This window comes from Mytilus edulis, chromosome 11 (genome assembly GCF_963676685.1).
Source record: "Mytilus edulis chromosome 11, xbMytEdul2.2, whole genome shotgun sequence".
Classification (NCBI taxonomy): Eukaryota; Metazoa; Mollusca; class Bivalvia; order Mytilida; family Mytilidae; genus Mytilus; species Mytilus edulis.
In genome coordinates this window covers 63,386,379-63,410,576 of record NC_092354.1, presented here as the reverse complement: position 1 = coordinate 63,410,576, position 24,198 = coordinate 63,386,379, and the positions used below count along the sequence as shown (strand labels likewise).

Genomic DNA, 24,198 nt, shown 5'->3' with positions numbered 1-24,198 from the left:
GTTCTTCATCTCAAAATTATATTGAGGTCTTTACCTCGCCAAGGATTATTGCTTACTACATAGGTTTAATTGGAATTATTTGGTAGAGATCGATTTTTTATGCCTTAAGATTTAAGTAAAATACACAAAGTGCAGATCGTCAAATAAATCAAATTAACACTGTCATACCCAATCTCATTGACAAATATACACATTGAAACAACCATGATCACATAACATGCATAATGATACATTTTAGATAATTTTACACGAATTAACGTATTAATTTTAAAATAGTTTAAATGATAATTTTTGAGATAAATCTTTCAATGTTGACATCTGCCCCATTATATACCAGTCTTCATAGGTAATGTGTTGTCTAAAATTGTGGATATAAACACTTCACATTAAATCAAGTTTTTAGTATGAGCTATTGATTTAAATAAGAGTGATAAATAACCCCTGAACCTTGTTTTTTATGTTTCCTTTTTCCGTAAACGTATCAAAAGATTGTATAAGTCTGTACCCAATCAGCAATCATTTCTGTCTTATTGTACAATAGAAACAGTCATAACCAGAGCTGAAGTGGGGGAAATCTGTCCATGATGTTAGATAGATAATTCAAAAACGCATATCGTCGCTTTACCAATATCCGTAATATTTCAAATCCACTCGTACTATAAAACACATGAAACCCTCTTTCAATTTAGAGGCTTATAGAAATATGAAGCTTTATATCATCCTAGTCGCCTGTCTGATTGTAGCAGTATCTGGAACTTGGAATAGGCGTAAGTATATCAATTATAAAAAATAGTTATTTTGTTCACCTTTTTTTTTACAAGTTTTATACTATATTTATATGATTATCCTAAGACTGCTAATTTACTTTAAAATGTTCCACTCATTGATTTTGCATTTTAGGTTGTGTTTGTTTTAAAGTTTAAATAGTTTGCACGTTAATTAGGCTTGAATGTGACTATATTTAGCTGTCTTTTAATACACATACATTTGATTATTTTATACTCTATGGGTACTATATTTTATAAAGCTTATAATTAGAAAAAAAAATGATATCTCATATCTGTTGTGGCTATTGCATATTAAGGGGGAATAGATTACTTTCACAATAAAATATGACAGCTATTATGTTTTTCTAGGACCAATTGTTTACTTAATTGTACCTAACCACCAGCTATTATGTTTTTCCAGGAACAAAACCTGACCCTAATTGTACCTTATCTTCAGATTTTATGTTTTTCCAGGAACAAAACCTGACCTCAATTGTACCTTACCTTCAGATTTTATGTTTTCCCAGGAACAAAACCTGATCCTAATTGTACTTTACCTTCAGATTTTATATTTTTTCCAGAAAAAAACTTGACCCTAATTGTACCTTACCACCATACTTTACTTTCAGATTTTATGTTTTTCAAGGAACAAAAGCTGACCCTAATTGTACCTTACTTTCAGATTTTATGTTTTCCCAGGAACAAAACCTGACCCTAATTGTACTTTACCTTCAGATTTTATATTTTTTCCAGGAACAAAACTTGACCCTAATTGTACCTTACCACCATACTTTACTTTCAGATTTTATATTTTTCCAGGAACAAAACCTTAATCTAATTGTACCTTACCACCATATGTTATTGTTTTTTTCCAGGACCAACACCTAAACAAAGTTGTAACTTACCACCAGATTCAGGACAGTGTTCCTCCTGGTTAAGACGTTTCTACTATAACACGGCAACCGGACGGTGTGAGGAATTTCACTACAAAGGTTGTAAGGGAAACGCAAATCGTTTCAAAACTTTCAGAGAATGTAGTGACATATGTGAGTAAAAGTTTTATATCAAAACCGTTTCAGAATCTAATGCATTCTGGGTAATATTTTCAAAAGTGTACACCAAAACGTCCTGATTGGTTAAACATTTCATAAACAATGGAAATTTAACCAATGACGTGACGTTATTTTCATTTTGAGGTACGAACAATGAAATTACCCATGATGCTTTAGATTCTACAACGGCCAATTCCTTACTTTGGTTTTACCTTCTGTTGTCACGAAATACGTGGGAAAGTTGACATAACAATTTCATAATCTACAATATTGTACTTAAATGAATGCAAATGTTATGGATAAGTGTATCTACACACTTATGCCGACAATATCTTTAACAATATATTTCACATGTGATTCACAAGGTACCAGTATTGTAGAAAGAACTTCCTACCATTCAAAGGTTTATCACAACATGTTTTGAAAGATCAACACAATCTCATATCGATTAATTTCCTTAAAAGTGAATATTGTTTATTATAAAAATGCATTTGACCTATAATAAATTACAGTTGAAATTGTTTAGTTTTTTGAAACTCTTTGGCATGTTGAATCTAATATAATTTAAAAATGTTAACGCTCTGTTCAATGGATTAAACTTGTTGAAAGCACTAGACCATATATCTTTTATATTTAGGTTGTCATCAAGGGAATAGTGGTGGAACGGGAGGTTGGAACACAAGAACTTCAACATGGCAACCATCTGGTGGAAATGGAGGAAGCGGTGGCGTTTGGGTTGGTGGGAATGGTGGAAGCAGTTGGAATGGTGGAAATGGTGGAAGCGGTGGTGTTTGGAATGGTGGGAATGGCGGAAATGGCGGAGGCAGTGTATTTTGGAATGGTAGAAATTTTAATGGGTGATAGAGGAAACCGTGAAAATCATGGTATAATCACTGAACAGGTTCCAGACTAATGACACTTGAACATGTGACAGGATTATACTCGTTTATTTGCATTTACTTGTATATATTATTTAATGTAAAAAAAATATAAATACATCTATCCATATGCGTCTTTATGTGTTGGTGTTTTTAGATACCTAATAAACAAATAAAGTGTTTGGAAAGGTGGAATTTGGGGAAACGGTGGGAATGGCGGTAGCGATGGATTTTGGAATGGTAGAAATCTTGAAAATTGTGGTACAAACACTAACCAGGTTCCGGACTATCGACACTTTACCATGTGAAAGGATTATACTCGTTTATTTGCATTCATATTTTATCTAATGTAACAAAAAATCAACATAAATACTCTATTCAAATACATCTTTATTTGTTGGTATTTTTATATATCTTAAACCAAATTAAATGTTAGGTAAACGCCAAAAGCAACTCGGAAACAGAGATAAGCAAAATACATTCAGATGTCAACATAACAGTCTCCAACAATGGATAGATGTTTCAAAATATGTCAAGCTCAAAATCATCCAGTGTTGGAAAAGGTGTCACAAAGTTTAACAGGAACCATGAAAAATCTGCCTAAAACTATCAATAAAATGTTAAGGTATGACACATAAAACACTTTTGAAATGGACATGAACTTGTTGAGGCTACAACTAATCTAAAATATGTTGAGCTTGCATTTGTTTCATTCTATTTTGGTCTTTACTTTCAATGTATAGGTTGATTGATTGATTGATTGGTTGTGTTTTTTACGTCATTTTTAAGCGCAAAATTCGGGCTGTTTCGTGGCGGCTAGTTTTTATTGTAAGAGGAAGCCGGAGTGCCCATAGAAACCCACCGACCTTCTATAGGAAAACTGACAATCAGAATCAATTAAGATTGGAGTCGAGTGCACCTGCACGAGCCAGGTTCAAACTCACACATCAGTGTTGATTGGCTAGTGATTACAGTAGTAGACCACTTAGTCACTGAGACCTCCTCAATGTATAGGGGAAAAAAAAGAGAGCTTGTAAGAAATCAGTGATTACATGTAGTTACCGAGGTTCAACACCAGTTTACTCAAGTCATATAAGAGTAATACATATTCCTACTTATTGCTGGCATATATTGTTCCAAAGGAAAATTTACCACTCGTTTCGTATCAATATTTATGTACAGACAATACAGGTGTTTGAAGTTGCATCTGTCAAAACGGAAAACCCATAACAAAAGATATTTGCTTGCGTTGTGGGCCTTTATCTTAAGTGATGTCTCAAAATAGAAAAGCTCTCTACTAACTGCATGTTCAAAACGAACATAGGCATGATAGCACCTACAGATGGGTGCACTCCTAACCTGTACAGCAAGTTAACTTGATAACCAGTCATTTGGACTGGTCAAAGTTAACCTGTGACCGAATATAGGACTGCTCTGACCAGTCCTAGGACCAAAATCTAGTTAACTTGAAAAGCGGACTTGGACCCAGGACTGTTTTTATGTCTGCCAAAAAGTTAACTTAGAAACAGGTCCGCTATTGATATAAGTTAACTTCGAACCAGTCCTGTCATAAGTTAACATAAGTTAACTTCGGAACCAGTCCTGTCATAAAGTTAACATAAGTTAACTTGGAAACCGGTCCTGCCACAAAGTTAACTTCTGCTTGAACAAATCCGATCAAAACCAGACCTGTTCCCAAGTTAACTTTTGACTGGTCTGGTCAACACTAAGTTAACTTGTAACCAGGACCGCTCTTCGTTGATTTAAAAAAAATTATTTTTAATATCTTTGTTTCGTAGTACAAACATCGAAAATAAAGTAATTTGAAAATTAATACTTCCGTTTTATGAACAGGATTAAACACAAATAATTGAAAATAAGTACGCACAGAACGTAACACAAATTTATGACTCATTTATCTGTGATCTGACAATCTATCTATTATAAAAACGATCTCGGTTACAATGATAACAGGCACTGAATATATATATATATATATATTCCGAGATCAAATTCAATCATATTATGTATATTTTTGAAAAGAAGTATATTTGATGTTAGGTGTATACGCGGCCTTGTTAGTTATACATCCTTGAACTATGCAGCCACAATCAGCAATAGTTTAATTCATTTAAATAATGACTACAAATTTTTGTTCGCCTAAATTAAGGGTGCCAGCATGTCTTCTTTTTACTCAAAATACTGATACGTAACAAAATTTCAGTAGTTTTGATGCCTCCAGTTGACTTGTACAACAAAATTATTTGACCGCATCCACCAAAACTGACCATATATGCACTTTTATTTGTAAATCTATATACCCGCATAGTAAATCAGCCATATTTTTTATGTCAGGATTCAATGTATAATACAATCCTGACAATGGACAGCAAAATTGCAATATAATAACAAAAAATTTTGGTTCGCATAAATTTAGGATACCAGCATGTCCTCATTTTATTCAAAATATTGATACGTAACAAAATTTCAGTAGTTTTGATACCTCCAGCTGACTTGTACAACAAAATTATTTGACCGCATTACCAAAACTGACCATATGTGAACTTTAAATTGTAAATCTATATACCAGCATAGTAAATCAGCCTTATTTTTAATGTCAGGATTCAATGTATAATACAATCATGACAATGTACAGCAATATTGCAATATAATAACAACAAATTTTTGTTCGCCTAAATTAAGGGTGCCAGCATGTCCTCTTTTTACTTAAAATACTGATACGTCACAAAATTTCAGTAGTTTTGATGCCTCCAGTTGACTTGTACAACAAAATTATTTGACCGCATCCACCAAAACTGACCATATATGCACTTTAATTTGTAAATCTATATACCCGCATAGTAAATCAGCCATATTTTTTATGTCAGGATTCAATGTATAATACAATCATGACAATGGACAGCAATATTGCAATATAATAACAACAAATTTTTGTTCGCATAAATTTAGGATACCAGCATGTCCTCATTTTATTCAAAATATTGATACGTAACAAAATTTCAGTAGTTTTGATACCTCCAGTTGACTTGTACAACAAAATTATTTGACAGCATCCACCAAAACTGACCATATGTGCACTTTAATTTGTAAATCTATATACCCGCATAGTTAATCAGCCATATTTTTTATGTCAGGATTCAATGTATAATACAATCATGACAATGGACAGCAAAATTGCAATATAATAACAAAAAATTTTGGTTCGCATAAATTTAGGATACCAGCATGTCCTCATTTTATTCAAAATATTGATACGTAACAAAATTTCAGTAGTTTTGATACCTCCAGCTGACTTGTACAACAAAATTATTTGACCACATTACCAAAACTGACCATATGTGAACTTTAAATTGTAAATCTATATACCAGCATAGTAAATCAGCCTTATTTTTAATGTCAGGATTCAATGTATAATACAATCATGACAATGTACAGCAATATTGCAATATAATAACAACAAATTTTTGTTCGCCTAAATTAAGGGTGCCAGCATGTCCTCTTTTTACTCAAAATACTGATACGTCACAAAATTTCAGTAGTTTTGATGCCTCCAGTTGACTTGTACAACAAAATTATTTGACCGCATCCACCAAAACTGACCATATATGCACTTTAATTTGTAAATCTATATACCCGCATAGTAAATCAGCCATATTTTTTATGTCAGGATTCAATGTATAATACAATCATGACAATGGACAGCAATATTGCAATATAATAACAACAAATTTTTGTTCGCATAAATTTAGGATACCAGCATGTCCTCATTTTATTCAAAATATTGATACATAACAAAATTTCAGTAGTTTTGATACCTCCAGTTGACTTGTACAACAAAATTATTTGACAGCATCCACCAAAACTGACCATATGTGCACTTTAATTTGTAAATCTATATACCCGCATAGTTAATCAGCCATATTTTTTATGTCAGGATTCAATGTATAATACAATCATGACAATGGACAGCAAAATTGCAATATAATAACAAAAAATTTTGGTTCGCATAAATTTAGGATACCAGCATGTCCTCATTTTATTCAAAATATTGATACGTAACAAAATTTCAGTAGTTTTGATACCTCCAGCTGACTTGTACAACAAAATTATTTGACCACATTACCAAAACTGACCATATGTGAACTTTAAATTGTAAATCTATATACCAGCATAGAAAATCAGCCTTATTTTTAATGTCAGGATTCAATGTATAATACAATCATGACAATGGACAGCAATATTGCAATATAATAACAAAAAATTTTTGTTCGCCTAAATTAAGGGTACCAGCATGTCCTCTTTTTACTTAAAATACTGATACGTAACAAAATTTCAGTAGTTTTGATACCTCCAGTTGACTTGTACAACAAAATTATTTGACTGCATCCACCAAAACTGACCATATGTGCACTTTAATTTGTAAATCTATATACCTGCATAGTAAATCAGCCACATTTTTGATGTCAGGATTCAATGTATAATACAATCATGACAATGGACAGCAAAATTGCAATATAATAACGAAAAATGTTGGTTCGCATAAATTTAGGATACCAGCATGTCCTCATTTTATTCAAAATATTGATACGTAACAAAATTTCAGTAGTTTTGATACCTCCAGTTGACTTTTACAACAAAATTATTTGACCGCATCCACCAAAACTTACCATATATGCACTTTAATTTGTAAATCTATATACCCGCATAGTAAATCAGCCATATTTTTTATGTCAGGATTCAATGTATAATACAATCATGACAATGGACAGCAATATTGCAATATAATAACAACAAATTTTTGTTCGCATAAATTTAGGATACCAGCATGTCCTCATTTTATTCAAAATATTGATCATAACAAAATGTCAGTAGTTTTGATACCTCCAGTTGACTTGTACAACAAAATTATTTGACTGCATCCACCAAAACTGACCATTTGTGCACTTTAATTTGTAAATCTATATACCCGCATAGTTAATCAGCCATATTTTTTATGCCAGAATCAATGTATAATACAATCATGACAATGGACAGCAATATTGCAATATAATAACAACAAATTTTTGTTCACATAAATTTAGGATACCAGCATGTCCTCATTTTATTCTAAATATTGATACGTAACAAAATTTCAGTAGTTTTGATACCTCCAGCTGACTTGTACAACAAAATTATTTGACCACATTACCAAAACTGACCATATGTGCACTTTAATTTGTAAATCTATATACACCATGACGTACCCGCATAGTATTAATCAGCCATATTTTTTATGTCAGGAATCATTGTATAATATAATCATGACAATGGACAGCAATATTGCAATTTAATAACAACAAATTTTTGTTCGCATAAATTTAGGATACCAGCGTGTCCTCCTTTTATTCAAAATATTGATACGTAACAAAATTTCAGTAGTTTTAATACCTCATGCTGACTTGGAAAACAAAACTATTTGACCAAAACTGATCATATGTGCACTTTTATTTGCAAATCTATATACCCGCATACCATTGTACCGAGCGCCTTAATGTCTTCTCCTGGCGCTCCTGTTCACATTTTAGTAGGACCGTAAATGTACACGTAATCAATAATATTGGAAAACCATTAATGCAAAAAATATTCTGAATAAATTGAGAATGTCAGAATTTCATCTCTTTATTTATAATAACAGTCACATCATATATAGGAGTTCATGATGGTGTACGTGTAAAACAAAACTATTATGCCACATCATCAAAGTACCAACACTGACATGTCTGAATTCATTTGTACTATTTACAATGATTTAATAAAAAAAAGTATACGAGGTTCTCTTCTTGGAATCTATTATGTCGGTTGATTGATTTTGTTTATAGTTAAACGTCAAGTGGCAACTATTTCATTAAAGTGCGCAGTGAGTATAATTTTAGGACGTCCCATATAAATATCGGCAATGACAAATCTCTCGATAAATCTGACGAATTTGACGAGATTGTTGATAGTTTTACCACACCGTATGCTTACGGACACTGTACAATTTCTGTTAGAATATTCTGCGGGAAATAGAATAGTAAATCCAATGCAAACAAGTTGAATATCAATGAAATATCCATGCAAGTATAAACTAATGCATAAAGTAAAATTTAGGAAGGGACAGGTAAACAACGGGGAACGAAGTAACGTAGACAATGTTGCCGATATCCCGTGATATAAGAATATTGTTCCGATGCGTTGGATAACCTTTCTATCCGCCTCCTAATAAAAAAAAACTCTGTGTGATCGTATAGCCATTTTTTATTTATATAAAAATACATGTATATCAAATAAAAGAGAGCATTGGTATAATATCTAGTAGAGTCTAGCGAGTAAATAATAAATGATATCTGTGGAAAAACAATGCGAATGTTGTTTACATATTTTAATGAAAGCTCAAGTCTGATATGAAAACTCTTATAACGATAATCTGTCATAAGCAGACCTGTCCTCAGGTCTGGTCAATAGCAGACTTGTCCACAGGTCTGGTCAAAAGCAGACCTGTCCTCAGGTCTGGTCAGGAGCAGACCTGTCCACAGGTCTGGTCTGAGGCAGACATGTCCTTAGAACTGGTCAAAAGCAGACTTGTCCACAGGTCTGGTCTGGGGCAGACCTGTCCTCAGGACTGGTCAAAAGCAGACTTGTCCACAGGTCTGGTCTGGAGCAGACTTGTCGATAGGTCTGCAGCAGTCCTAAAAAAGCAGACCGTAGGTCTGGTCCACCAACGACGAAGTTAACTTGCTTGACTGCTTAAAAATTCTCAAGTTAACTTAGAAAGCAGTCAACAAGTTAACTCTAAGTTAACTTTTGTCAAGGTTAGGACCGCACCCATCTGTATTTGATTTAAATGATAAATAGATGTTATTTAGTTTCAAATTTTTAAATGTTGAAAAGTATTTTTAGTGAGTGCACAATATGAATTTTCATGAATGTATTACGTTTTACGGTTTTGGATTGTTGATAGACCATTTGAGTAAGCATACCACAAAATGACCTAAATAGTGCAATATTGGAAATGAACTTTTATCATTTTCTTTTATCACTTAATTCTTGTTTTCTACCCAAAAAAAAATCTTCAAGACTTGTCGGATACTGTTTAAAGTTATCATTTGTTGATACTATTCGGGGGCAACTGAGATCACACCCAAATTTTGGTGGGGTTTGTGTTGCACAGCCTTTAGTTTTCTATTTTGTGTTTTGTGTACTGATCCTTTATCTTATTGTCGTTTTTCGATTTTTGCTAATGAGTTTGAACATCAATTGGTATATATTGCATCTCTTTAACTGGCCAACCTGCGGACTAGCTCATATGGTAAAGTGTTTGATAAGCACGCGAGATGTACCGGTATCGATGTAAAGGTCCTCCATAAAATGATTAAAAAAGACAACGCTAATCAATTTTGTCTCTAAGTTTTTCTGTAGTTTTTAACTATAGGAAATGAACAGAAGTCAGATGAGAGCAAAGTAGATAATGGTATCTTTTCAAGTAAATGCATAGTGTTTATATGAAATCTTTTTTTGCAGAGAGACTATCTGGTTTATTTTAATTGACTGTAGAATGCGTTCCCTCGTTTTCTTTTGTCCCGTTCGGTGTGTATCGTATGTATGATCTGGTTGAAAGGATCAAAGATGCGTTGATAATCTGATTGAGTCAATCCGAGTATCTTTTCACACATTTGTGCATGTTTGAAAACGGCTTTTTGCTTGAATTTGAAAGTATGAAAGTATGTAAATTGGTCAGACCTAAACGTCTTCTTCATTTAACTCGACAAGCTAAGTATACACAAAAAAAAACGTTTAGAATTATTTAAAATCCAATACAGTAAACTAACAAAATCAAGGAATCGATGACTAATCATGTCTGAAAAGGAGTGCTGACTCCTTGGCTCATCGTGCGCTATGGGCACAACCACAGGCATTGGCATAGACATATTAGGGGACGAAACAGCCACAAACATTGACATAGACAAAATATTTTATTAAATTAAAAATGGTAACAGGAATCAACAAAACTGTTAAGAATAAATAAATCTTTTAAACAATGACCTGCATCCAAACTAATAACTTTGTCGAGAAAAAATATGCAAATGAAAAGACAAACAGATGAACAAAACACTGGCTATATAGTCAAACTAAGTATCGTCATAAACTGACATGGGTGTCAAGACCTACCATCATTCCTATCAAAACCATTTGTGTTAAAAGGGGGAAGAAGGGGAGAAGACACAAACATTTGTCAAACAATATGAGTTGACAAAGTCTATGTGATGACAAAACTAACAAGAAGAATCATTCAAAAGAAGAAATAAAACTCTGTGATGATTACATCAAATCAATGATAGAAGTCCAGTAACATATGTAGATACAAAAGTAGAACAGTGGGATGCACGGATGAAAGGGCATAGGTACGGACTGTGCCGTCCATTTAAACGGACGAAACGATGCAAATAACACACGAAAAACCTGTTAAAGGAACAATGATAAATACCAATGGTCAATACGTCAAAAGAAAAAAGCTCAAAGACAGACAATATATGGACCTTTAAAGTTTTCCACTGTTAATATGGGATTTCAACATTTTTGATATCTGTTAAACAACCATTGATAAGGATCTGCAATTGAAAATATAGGACTGCTACATGTATCTTCTGTAACTTTTATCTGTTTGTGTTATCTTATAGATTAGGGGTTTTTATGTTTTCCACTTCTTGTTTGTACGTTTGCTAAGCTCATTATATTTCAACACCAGCAAAAAAGTTGATGTTTACTTTTGCATGTTTATTCTTAAATTTTAAATTATATTGTTTTAGTGCCGTTTTTCGCGAAACTAGAGAACCCGAGATCCTTAAGTGGAGATCATGTAGTTCATGCAGTCTTTAGTTTTTTATGATACGTTTTGTATAACGTAGTTTATAAATAAATCGGTTTTTTATGGCACCCTCAACGGAGTTGGGGTGACATATTGTTATTGTTCGTTTCTTTTTTTCTTATTATATTTATTCTTCCACACTTTTTTGTCCATGCTATTTCTCGGAATTGGCTTGAACAATATTGATGAAACTATGCCATAATGTACTCCACTATATGTAATTGTGCAAACGGGGTATGGCATCATCAAGATGGCTGACGTTGCCATGGAAACGAAACAAATGTGAAAAAAAACAGTTTTTTGTTGAGGTGAACTATTGGGATATGATTGAACTCAGAACCATTGTATTTTAATACAATGTAGGTGCCCTCTATATACAGGTGTTTGGTGATTTTGGCACTCATTGGAACTACTATGTTGCCATGGAAACTACTCCAAAAAAGTCAAAAATCCAAAAGTGTTCCAAACTTCATGAAACTTCACAGTAACGATGAGCAACATTGGAAGATGAGGAATTTGGCGTTGGAATTTTCAAAATATCTGTTGTTACCATGGAAACAATGCAAAAAGGTCAAAACTTTGAATTTTCACAGAACATTCTAGAACATCAATGTTTAATTTATTCTAGAGACATTAAATGGTATATGATTGTGGAGGGAAAAAATTGAAGCGGGGGTTTGACTTTGGAATATTCAAAATGGCCGCCGTTACCATGGAAACAGCAAAAATACGAAAAACTTCAAAATGCTTCAAATTTATGGAAACTTATAACAAATGTTGCTCAGCTAATGTAGACTTGACTTTTCAGTTTGGAATTTCCAAAATGGCCGCCGTTACCATGGCTACCGCTCACCAGGCAATAGGGTAAGGGTGCCATCCGCTATTGCTTGCAATCGCAAATCTAGTTTTTATTTGTTCTTTGTTTAACACAGCTAAGGTAATATACTCCTGGGGTAGAAAATGTTTAGTATTTCGAAAAGTTCAAAGTTTTGTAAACAACAAATTTATATTGATGCTCATATCAATGTTATCGTTCATGAACTTCTCAACTGAATAATTCATGATAACTAATTAATTCCTTAATCAAATTATTTCATTATCTCTTTACATATGTATTTGAATGACTATCGATTTTCTTATTATAGCTCCATAATTACGACTCTTATATCTCTAATATAAACGACATGCTATATCAGGATAATCACGTAATTACTACATGAATATGTATTCTTCTTCTTCTTCACTATGGCCCTAAACGTGTACCGTAAAATAATAAAGGAGTAAACATTACACAATTGATCGCTTAGATTTTGCTGTAACTTCTTTTATCCTAGATAATGCCTTATTTATGTTGCTATCATAACTGACATCTCTTATAAAATAGTTGTAAGAAAAGATAACTTTTTATTTAAAAAGGTTTACCAAAAGCATCTCTGTCGTACAAAATTGTAAGCCTGGTATCTATGCTGAGTTTATTTACTGTATATATTTTCAAGTACTAGTATATTAAAGCTATACATGCTATAAGTCACTCCGAACCCTTGACAATTATGAATTTCCTTTTAGTTTATTTTACTTTTTCCTTACACGTTGCAAAATATAATAGAAGGTTGTACCTATTCAGCAATCATTTCCTCTTATTGTACAACTTACAATACAATAGTTGTGCTCAAATCAAGTGATTTCATATAAATCAAAACACATCCCGTTGCCTTACTCATATCCGTGTTTGTATGTCCTCATCAAGACTATAAAACATCTGTACTCCTCTCTTAAGGTAGACATTTGCAGATAATGAAGCTTTCTATCATCTTAGTGGTCTGTCTGGTTGTTTCAGTTTCTGGGACTTGGCATAGGCGTAAGTATATGATTTATTAGTAATAATTATGTGGTTTACATTTTTTCAGAAGTCTTTAATTGATTTGATTCCACTGCAATGTATTTATCTGAAATGATTCCATGTAAAGATCTGGTTGATGGCAATTGATTGAAAACTAGAAAACGATTAAAGTAATATACAATCATCAATATTTTACTCTAAATTCAAATCATCCAATTTTTTATTTTTATTTATCTGCCAGTTTAACGAACCTATTCAGATTTTAATTAAAATTTCTTTTATACTTTTTATCTTTGAGATAAAATATTAAAAGTATAAGATAAACCAAATTCGTTTTAATTCATGGAACATTAGCACATTCGGGTGCTGTTGAGGTATAAAGACGTTATCTTTCTCTTTTTTCTTCACATTAGACCAGTATGAATGTAATGGTTGTATGCTCAAATGTTATAATACATTCAGGAGAAGACTCCATAAGTAGGAAGTAATTCTTTGTACTGTATTTGTTTCATTTAACAAATCTATCATGTAAAAGATATACTAAGTTTCAGAAAACTTTGATAGCAATATTTGTATTCCTAAAATAATCGCTATATAAATTACAATGATTATACTGTATCTGATTCGTCTACATCATATCTTACATATACACATTTATTGTATCTGATATATATGACGAGTTTATTTATTCTAAACCATAATTTTGTCATATCATAAGATGTGGCTTATACACTTTTGAATTCATCTACTTCATAAGTATATTAAGTACATAAATGTATCTACACGCACAGTATCTATGATTTATGTATTTAAATAGATATAGAAAGTTGTGGTGTGAGTGCCTATGAGACAACTCTCCATCCAAATTACAATTTAAAGAAAGTAAACCATTATAGGTCAATGTACGGTCTTCAACACGGAGCTTTGGCTCACACCAAACAACAAGCTATAAAGGACCCCAAAATTACTAGTGTAAAACCATTCAAACTGGAAAACCAACGGTCTAATCTATATAGAATAAAAAACGAGAAACGAGAACACGTATAAATTACATAAACAAACTACAACTACTGTACATCAGATTCCTGATTTAGGACAGGTGCAAACATTTGCAGCGGGATTAAACGTTTTAATGGATCCAAGCTTTCTTCCTTTTTCTAAAACAATAGGATTGGCAGGCTTAACTCAATCAAAAAACGTACATTAATACACTATAAATGAATAAATTTGATCTGCAATATCTAATTAAACACATTACATCTGATCATCTAGTCTGTGTTTCAATTCCATAATTTTTAAACAGTATATAATATTCACTATTGTATTTATAGATTATGTTCGAGAAACCGATTGCTTTCACTCATTACTGGGTTTTTTTTTCAGATCCAAAACCAAAACCTAAACCTCAACCTGATTGGAACGCCAGAACTGGGAATGGTGGAAACGGTGGTGTTTGGAATGGTGGGAATGGCGGAGGCGTAGGCGGAGGGTATGGCGGATACGGGGGAAATGGTGGTCGATGGAGAGGTGGAAATGGAGGAGATGGTTGGAATTACGAAGATGGCGGAAATGGTGGTCAATGGACAGGTGGCAATGGTGGAAATGGTGGGAGAGGCTGGTAATGAAGGAAATTGTGGACATGGTGGTGAAATAAGGGAAAATGAACATGTGACGGAAATGTTGTAATTGTTTGTTTTCTATTTCACATATAAAATAAAACTGTTCACATTAATTTTCATTATTTGATTCTTTAACATGTCTTAATGACTATATTGGACTGTGGGGTATACACAAATAAGACAGAAACCTGGCAACACAAATTAACAAAAAGCATTTTTTTTTTGTCAACATACATAAAAAAACATATATGTACATGAAACGTCAATACATCAAGCTGTTAATCATTCGTTTGAATGCAACATCGTTTGAAAGGTTCATTTTGATTGGATAAATAAAGGCAACAGTAGTATACCGCTGTTCGAAAGTCGTAAATCGATTGAGAGAAAAACAAGTCTGGGTTACAAACTAAAACTGAGGGAATCACATCAAATATAAGAGGAAACCAACGAAACAATAGAAACACTGAAGTGCAACAAAAAATCAAACGACAATGCAACACGCACAGAAACGAACTATAAGATGACAATTGCCATTTTCCTGACTTGGTAGAGGACATTTAAAAAAAAATGGTGGGTTGAACCTGGTGTTGTGGCTAACCAAACCTCGTGCTTTTATGGCAATGTTACATACAACACTAAAATGACAACATAACATGACAGGATTACAGTACAAATACATGGAAGAACATTCGGGACAGATAAATGCACAATTAAACAATACAATAGAACATTTCAACATGCTAATTTTAATTAAAGGTACCAGGCTTATAACTTAATACGCCAGACGCTTGTCTCGTCTACATAAGATTCATCAGTGACACTCAGGTCAAAATAGTAAAGAAAGCCATACAAAGATGAAGAGGAATGATGACCGAAAATTCCAAAAAGATGTGCAAAAAACGGATAAGGTTATCTGATGGTTATTTGATGGTTGCAAATATCCATTTACTGACTCCACTTACTTGTCATCGGTCATCTTAATTTGCGACCATCAAATCACCAATTGATGCAGTTATCTCCTAAGTGTTGGTAAAATATTTTCCAAAATTTCTCAGAAACAATAAAATACTCCCTTTGACATAAAAACTCACAGTTATGACATATGAAATTGTTCAGGTTATGTTTTTTTCTCGAAATCTCAAATTTGTTGTTTTTATAATTTGTTACCCTTAAGTTTTCGTGTTCAGATTGACCTATACTCGGTGTTGTGGTAGTGTAATTCACACGTAAACTAAACATAATTACGTTGCCATTGATAAAACTCAATGTTTACATGTAGTTTAAATCATGTTTTGTCTACATGCAGTCGTTAGTCGATGCAGGCCTTGTGCGGGTTAAGTTTACACAAAACTAGGTATTTAGAACATAAATTTTACCATGTATAATTAAACAATTGGTATTTATAACAATGATCAATAAAGTTCTTAACATAATTATTTTTCTAAACTTGATATATTGCTTTGTTATAAAAAAACCACCTTTAGGTAGCATTAGAGGTCGGTCATTTACAAACGTATCAACAGTATCGTATACGTTGACGTATCCGCATCTGCAGATATATCAAAACATATTATGTGATCCCGAGCTTATTAACAAGACTATTCGTCATTTAAAAAAAACTAATTGGAATCTCTTCGAAACAATCAAATATACACTTTCAATATTTGTGATAGTGGTGTTTTGTAAAAAAAAATAAGGGGTTCTATCAACTAATTTACATGCCCTTAAAAAAGGAGCCAATGTAGGGCAGATGCACGAGTATCGTACATAATCCTTTAATAATCTAATTAAAAAGATATTTCAAGATCTTAAATGAATAATCACCAAACAAAATTAAAATCAAATTTACAACTTATATACATGTAAGGAACTTTGAATATTGTTCCTGCGCGATTTTATCATGAAAGGTAATAGAAAAGTACTGGGAATCACTTCATTTGTCAAATAACAATTTGGTTCTACGTGAGCACACAAACAAATGATTTTACCGTATTCACTCCTATCATGACTGTAAACTGTTCCGACTATCCGGAATATCTTTAAAAGTCCACAAAAACTCGATAATTCCTAATTGTTTGTAAATTTCTTAAAAATTCTAATGACATATAGTATAGCATTTTGGATCTCAATGCTCTTCAACTTCGTACTTTATTTGGCTTTTTTTCACTTTTTTGGATTCGAGCGTCACTGATGAGTCTTTTTTAGACGAAACGCGCGTCTGGCATATATAAAATTTAGTCCTGGTATGTATGATGAGTTTATTTACAAGTGTGAAACAAATCTTATGAACAGGTAACTAAATCAGGTGTATAGATGTGAACAAATGTAATGTGAAACCAGTGTACATTACATTACATTAATTGTAAACATGTTTACTGTACATTGCGTTTGGTGTGAACACGGCCTAAGAGGCTGACAAAAAAGCAAATGACTCCTTTTATTATTAAAAATTTAATTTCGTCTGAAATTGGCAAACCTTTGGGATTGAAAATTGAAAAGCCAACACATCAATCTTAGGTATATAATAACATTCACACCGCCAATCATATTGAAACAGTTGTGCATTTCGACGAGTGTCAGATGTAGAGCATGATCTGTTTACCCTTCTGGAGCACCTGCGATTACCCACCAGTTTTTGGTGGGGATTATGTTGCTCAGTTTCTTTTTTTTGTTGTTGTGTTTTGTATACTTTCATTTGTTTGTTTTGGCGTTGTCAGTTTCTTTTTCTGTTGGCATTGTCAGTTTGTTTTTCTTTTGGCATTGTCACTTTGTTTTTCTTTTGGCATTTTCAGTTTGTTTGTCTTTTGGCATTGTCAGTTTGTTTGTCTTTTGGCATTGTCAGTTTGGTTTGTTTGTCTTTTGGCATTGTCAGTTTGTTTTTCTTTTGGCAGTGTCAGTTTGTTTTTCTTTTGGCATTGTCAGTTTGTTTGTCTTTTGGCATTGTCAGTTTGTTTGTCTTTTGGTATTGTCAGTTTGTTTGTCTTTTGGCATTGTCAGTTTGTTTTCGACTTATGAGTTTGAATATTCCATTTGTATCAGTGATGCTCATGTTTTGTTTACACAATTACATGAGTTCATAATAACTGTGAAAATGCTTGTACAATTCTGCATGATATAATTCAGTTCAGTTCCAAATGTAGCTAATGTAAAAACGTTATTCATTATTCGAACCGTGTCCACCATTCCAACCATTCCAAGTACCAACGTTTCCACTGTTTCGACCGTTTCCTCTGTTTCCTCCATACCACGTTCCAATATGTCCATCATTCCAGTTCCTGTAATCCCAGCAGATGTAGAATAGTTTAATGAAGAAGCAGACGTATAAGAATATATTATAATGACGATTTAAAAGTAATTGACTCTTATACTATATAATTGAAATAAATATGCTAGCAATATCGAGTAATTTATACGGACCAGCATCTTCACTAAACAGTCTTAGAGACAAATGGAGTTCTTTAATTTCATGCTCAGATATATTGTGATGTCAAACTACTGGGTTGATGACACTGCCAGTGGAGAGGGTATCACTAGCCTAGTAGTCAGCACTTCTGTGTGGACTTGAGTTATTATTGATATGTTCATAATAATAGGTTAACAGTTAATACATTTTGAATGTTTGAAAAACTAAGTCTTTTCTGCCTCAGGAATAGATTTCCTTAGCTATATTTGGCAAAACTTTTAGGAATTTTTGGTCCTCAATGCTCTTCAATTTTATACTTTATTTGGCCTTTTGAAACATTTTTTGATTCGAGCGTCACTGATGAATCTTTTGTAGACGAATCGCGCGTCTGGCGTAAATATAAAATGTTAATCCTGGTATCTATGATGAGTTTATCTGTCCAACAATTGCTCATATGTAAACGAGTCCTTCCATCAAATATTTTCCGAGTTAACTTTATTAACATAAATGAAGGCTAATAGAAGGATACTACTGATAATAGGTCTTTCATGTCTTGATAATTGAAATTAAAACAGAACGACGACTTTAACTGGATTAATGCAAAATATTACGAATACTTATTTCAAATTTTATCCATTATTAGTAACATATCTTGGCCACAATCGCATGTAATTTGTATTAGTATAATTTGGTATTTTGCGCATGTACATGTGACGAACTGTATGAACTATATAATTTACATTATGTTACTCGGAAAGCTTTTTCAAAATTTCTAGAGGCTTTTACAACAACGCTATGTAATAGCCATAAAAAAAGCATTCACAATTTTTTAAATACTTTGAAGTTGCATAACATTTGGTTGAGGCAAAATTAAGATAGAGAACGGAAACCAGTTTTGGAACGTTCGTACACACAGACGGACAAAGGTAAAACTTAATGCAACGTCCATTACGGCTGGGGGGGGCAAAAATAAATGAAGAATTTGTGATGATCAATATTAAGCAAACAAAATGAAATAACATGTACAGCAAGTGTAAATATTGATTTTGTTTTTATATGTTGAATACAAATGCTGCTAAGCTATAAGTGACCGACAAATTTGTATTCCTCGAAAACGAAATTATGCTGAGGTGTGTCTTACCCTGTTTGGAAATGTCATCGTAAAAGTAGTTAAACAAAAGCATTGAACGTTAAATTCAAAAAGAGAAAATCAAAAACAATTACAAAATCAAACACTATCATATACCAGGCTTGAAATTTTAAACGTCTGGCGCGCCTTTAACTAAAATTTCCAGTTACTTTTTTCCAATTTTTTTCTCACAACCACATAAGACAAGATGTCATAATAAAATAAGGCACTATCTCCGGAAAAAGCGAGTGGATGTACACATGCTCGTCAATAAATACCCATTGCCAGTCTTGGTCTTTTGTAAAGGTTCTTTATTCATTGTAATTTTCCTCTTCCACAATCTTTTTCATGGCTAATGAGTACGTCTGGCCATTACATAACTACATGCTTTTCAGTGCTAGAAGGTTTTATTTCTGTCGACATGAAAGTTTCAGAAAGGTTCTTCTCTACAGTCCATTACGTTCAAATACTAAATCCGTGGGATGTGTGATAGGTGATTTTATTCTCAGATGCATGATTTTTTTTATTAATTGTTTTCGGCTTTTAACTAGTTTTAGTAACAGCGAGTACTCTGAACTCGTACTTTCAGGGTAATTGGAGCTGTTGATACACTTTGTAAAGCTTTTTTTGTTATTTAATGTTTAATTATTTAATGTTGTATCTTGCTGTCTATTTTTAATAAGGGGACTTGGTTTGGAGTTTATCGCCGTTAACGGGATTTCAAATTAATTCTGGTACTAGTCAGCGGTATTTATTTTTAGATCCAGATTCAATAATGTTGGGGATTCGGGTTTGGGTTTTTTTTTCTTCTTTTTTTTTTTGGGGGGGGAGGGTGTGTCTGATCCTGACAACTCGAATATAAAGACATGAAATTACGTAGTTGGTGAAACGATTAAATGCATAGGCGGACATGACTGTTCGCTTGCGATGCCCCAGTACTTGTCATTCTATTTATAGTTTTTTGCTTGTTCAAGAGAGGTTATTTTCAATACCCAATCTCTTAACCTCTGTTGTCATCACAAACAACACCAGTCAGATTACAAAAAAAGTATTCCTTCCTCACCTTTAGTATCGCTTTTATTTTTTCCTGCAAGAGCCTGTTTTAACCAGAGATCCATGATGATTACCGTTATTAGGTCAAACATGCACATATGTGTGAAAAGACTCTCAGATTGACTTAATCTAAATCTAACCGTATCATTGGTTCTTTAAACCAGATTATACATACATAACATCCGGCCGAATGTGGCGAAAGTAGCTGAGAGAATGCATACACACATACAATTAAAATAGGTCTGATAATCTCTATGCATTAAGGGTGCATATAAACACTTACCATTTACTTGAAAGGAAACCATTATCTACTTTGGTCTCATATGACTTCTGTTCATTTTCAATACTTAAAAACTGCAAGAAAACTTGTAAATTAGTGCTGGTCAGTGGAAGAGAGGCAATATATACCAAAGTGATATTCAAACTCATTAGAAAAAAGCGTAAAAAGACAAATAGACGAATAACCAGTACACAAAACACAACGTAGAAAACTTTCCCAACGTTCAAATACGCTGTCAATCAAAAAAGCAAGCATTTTGATCAGGTCAGTTTCAGAGAAATTTTTGATTGAATTATTGTAATTTTGTACAAATTAGGATTCATCCCTCTTTAAGACAAGATACTTGTATATACGTTGAGCATCGCTTTTTTTTATAAAACAAAACAGAACCAGCTTTTTCACTGTATTTGTGTAAAGTGTAGAAAAATTACATGACCTCTTGATTAGACAGTGCGATATGAAGAAATTTAATGTAACCGTTTAATTGGCGTTCCCTCTTTTGTAGATTTTAATATTTGTTATAACTAATTATTCTGTTTTGAAAATATCAAACAGAAAGTTATAAGAGACATACGACCATACATGTGTTGTCGTAAAGGCGCCGTCTCATATACCACATCTTTTGTATATGCATCTACAGAAAAGTCCAGTAGACAAACGCAGACTGTAACCAATATGATTTTCGAAAAAAGCAAGCTTACCTTAGCAAGTTAATATGTCATTTTTTTCAGTTTTTAGTGGTTCATTTTAAGATAATTGCAGATTTTGAAAAGTTTCTATAAACTTTTTTGGACGTGAACGTACAAATGTATTTCAAATTCGGGATTTACAGTTTGGTGTAGTGTATATAAATGTATATTCTTGAAGACGGTATATAAACCTCTAAATGTTCGCTTGTTTATTTGTGTTGTCAGCTACTTTCTTATTGGTAAATTTACCACACTCCAATATTCAATAAAATCATGTAAGTTTCTATGATGAGTTTATTAAAAGCATTACATTAGGATAATCACATGCGAATGCACATTTATTGATATATTTTTGTGATTTAAAAACAAATAAATCGGAAGGAATATTTGAATAATTTGTCAGATGTTCGGTTCTCATTAGTTCGAAACTCAGTCACTAATATTTTAGCGTTTTCCTCCATGTCCGCCATTCCCACCATTCCAGCGACCACCGTTTCCTCCACTACCTCCATACAGACCGCTTCCTCCATTCCCACCATTCCAAGTACCACCATGTCCTCCTCTCCCATTATACAAACTGTCTCCTCCATTGCCTCCATTCCAAGTACCACCGTTTCCGCCATTTCCGAATCTAGGCTTTGGTCCTTGAAAATGAAACACGTCAATATTAAAGTGTTGGGTCAAAAGAAATCACTTCTGGAGATATCAAAATAAAAAAACCTGTTTTAAGAAACCACTACAGAGAGAGCAAAAAAGTGGTGTCTTAAGACAGGTGGACTTTAAAAACAGAGTCAATTTATTTGAAATGTACTCAAGAGGGATCTAAAATTAATGGTCTTACAACACAGGTTTTTGCTTTATACAGGTGATCTCTTAAGCATGTTTGACTGTTATTACAATAAATATGCTAACAGTATTGAGTATTCAAATGAAGCAGCAATCCTACATAACCTTCTCAAAGACAAAAGAGATTATTTGATTTACGTTCAGTTATAGTGGTGAAGTCCTAAAAACAGCATTTCAAGGAGTTCTTCTATCAAATCTTTACTGACATTAAGGATGCTAATGTTAATAGGTTTAAATCTTTTTTTTAAATCACCACAGGAAAACGACTTCAAATTGTATCTATGACAAACCTGACGAATTCATTTTAATATTCTAACTTTTCATTGTAGGAACACCTCTTAGTCTCAATCGTGTGACACATTTATTATTCGGCAATCCTCGGGAGACTCCGCTACTCTCCTTCTATGAGGTTCGGAATCGGCCGAGTGGTGACGAATGACACATTTATGTCTCAATTCATGCCTCGCGCATGTCCATGTTTAACAATACAAAGTATATTATTTTCATAATCGTGTTGGAAAACAGTTTGTATGATTCAGAGATGTTTTGTCAACACTGATCGTTTATAGCCACAAAAAAGCTTTTATATATAGATAATTTGGACATTTTTACGTTTGGTTGTAATACGTAGTACGGTTAATCACAAGAAAAACCAATTAAGCTGAAAAAGCTACATTATGACAATGTCAGCATAAGCATCGTGCCGTTGTCAAAGTTGAATTCAAATATTGATGTATCTTAGTAATACAAAAAAAGAAAACCAAAACACATCAATTATAAGAGGAAATCAACAAACGACAATGCAACATACATAGACACAAATTATAAGTTATTATTCATGACTTGTCACAGGAGATTTTAAGAAAAGAAGATGGGCTGCACCTGGTTTGAATCTGGCTATTTAGGGTACTCTTAAATATAACGCTAAAATGACAAAAGTAAATGTACATGACGGGAAAACAATATGACAGAGAAATATTTAAATAGATAATATAATAGTACATTACGACATGTCAATCACAGAGTAATAACGAAAAATTAAAATTGATTAAGGACAGTACAAAAAACAGCTTTATAGAATGACGAACTGTGTGTTTGTCACACGAATGTAATAACACAACAAAAAGTAACGTCACAGAAAAAAATTAAAAAAAAATCATATAAGGTTTCAATTGTGGTATTTAATGTAATTTACAACAATTACAAGAATATTAATATATAATTGTTATAGTAATTGTTCAACTAACTATGTAGGCCTTTCTACCTAATCAAACTGTGTAAAAAAAAATCCTGTGCGCATAGTTGGTTTAAACTAAAATCATACGAGTGCACTGGGTGACTAACTATCTCTTCTTTTACATACGAATAAAAGATAAAAAACCAAAAACCAAAAACAATAAGACACAACACAATATCCGATCACAATAACAAATACAACTTCTTAACTAAATATTCGAATTCACACTTAGTAAAACAGTCATATTAAGGAATAGGTCACGTTCGGTACCTAAAAGACAGGACAAGTAAACGATAAACCACAATCTTAGACGTGGAATACATGTCCTTAGTTAGGACTAGCTTACACACACATATATTGTCATATTGATTACCAGTCTTTTATAAAACGTGAACTAAAACTTGTGTATGTTATACTTTTTGTATTTTAAAACTTTTAATACATCGGAAAAAAAAGTACGCTTATTTAGCAACTGAATAAGAATAGAAAATAAGAAAAAC

General features: G+C 32.8%; 2 protein-coding genes across 2 annotated transcripts; both read left to right on the top strand.

The window, feature by feature from the left end:
• Positions 1-546: 546 nt before the first annotated feature.
• On the top strand, positions 547-2,825 carry LOC139494935 (uncharacterized). The gene is made up of 3 exons (XM_071283064.1): positions 547-767; positions 1,643-1,813; positions 2,457-2,825. The coding sequence occupies exons 1-3, from the start codon at positions 668-670 to the stop codon at positions 2,678-2,680; spliced, it is 495 nt and encodes a 164-aa protein (XP_071139165.1). The 5' UTR covers positions 547-667; the 3' UTR covers positions 2,681-2,825.
• A 10,482-nt stretch (positions 2,826-13,307) lies between these two features.
• On the top strand, positions 13,308-15,174 carry LOC139496043 (glycine, alanine and asparagine-rich protein-like). Its single transcript, XM_071284472.1, has 2 exons — positions 13,308-13,460; positions 14,826-15,174. Exons 1-2 carry the CDS (start codon positions 13,397-13,399, stop codon positions 15,062-15,064), a joined length of 303 nt encoding a protein of 100 aa, XP_071140573.1. The 5' UTR covers positions 13,308-13,396; the 3' UTR covers positions 15,065-15,174.
• Positions 15,175-24,198: the final 9,024 nt, after the last annotated feature.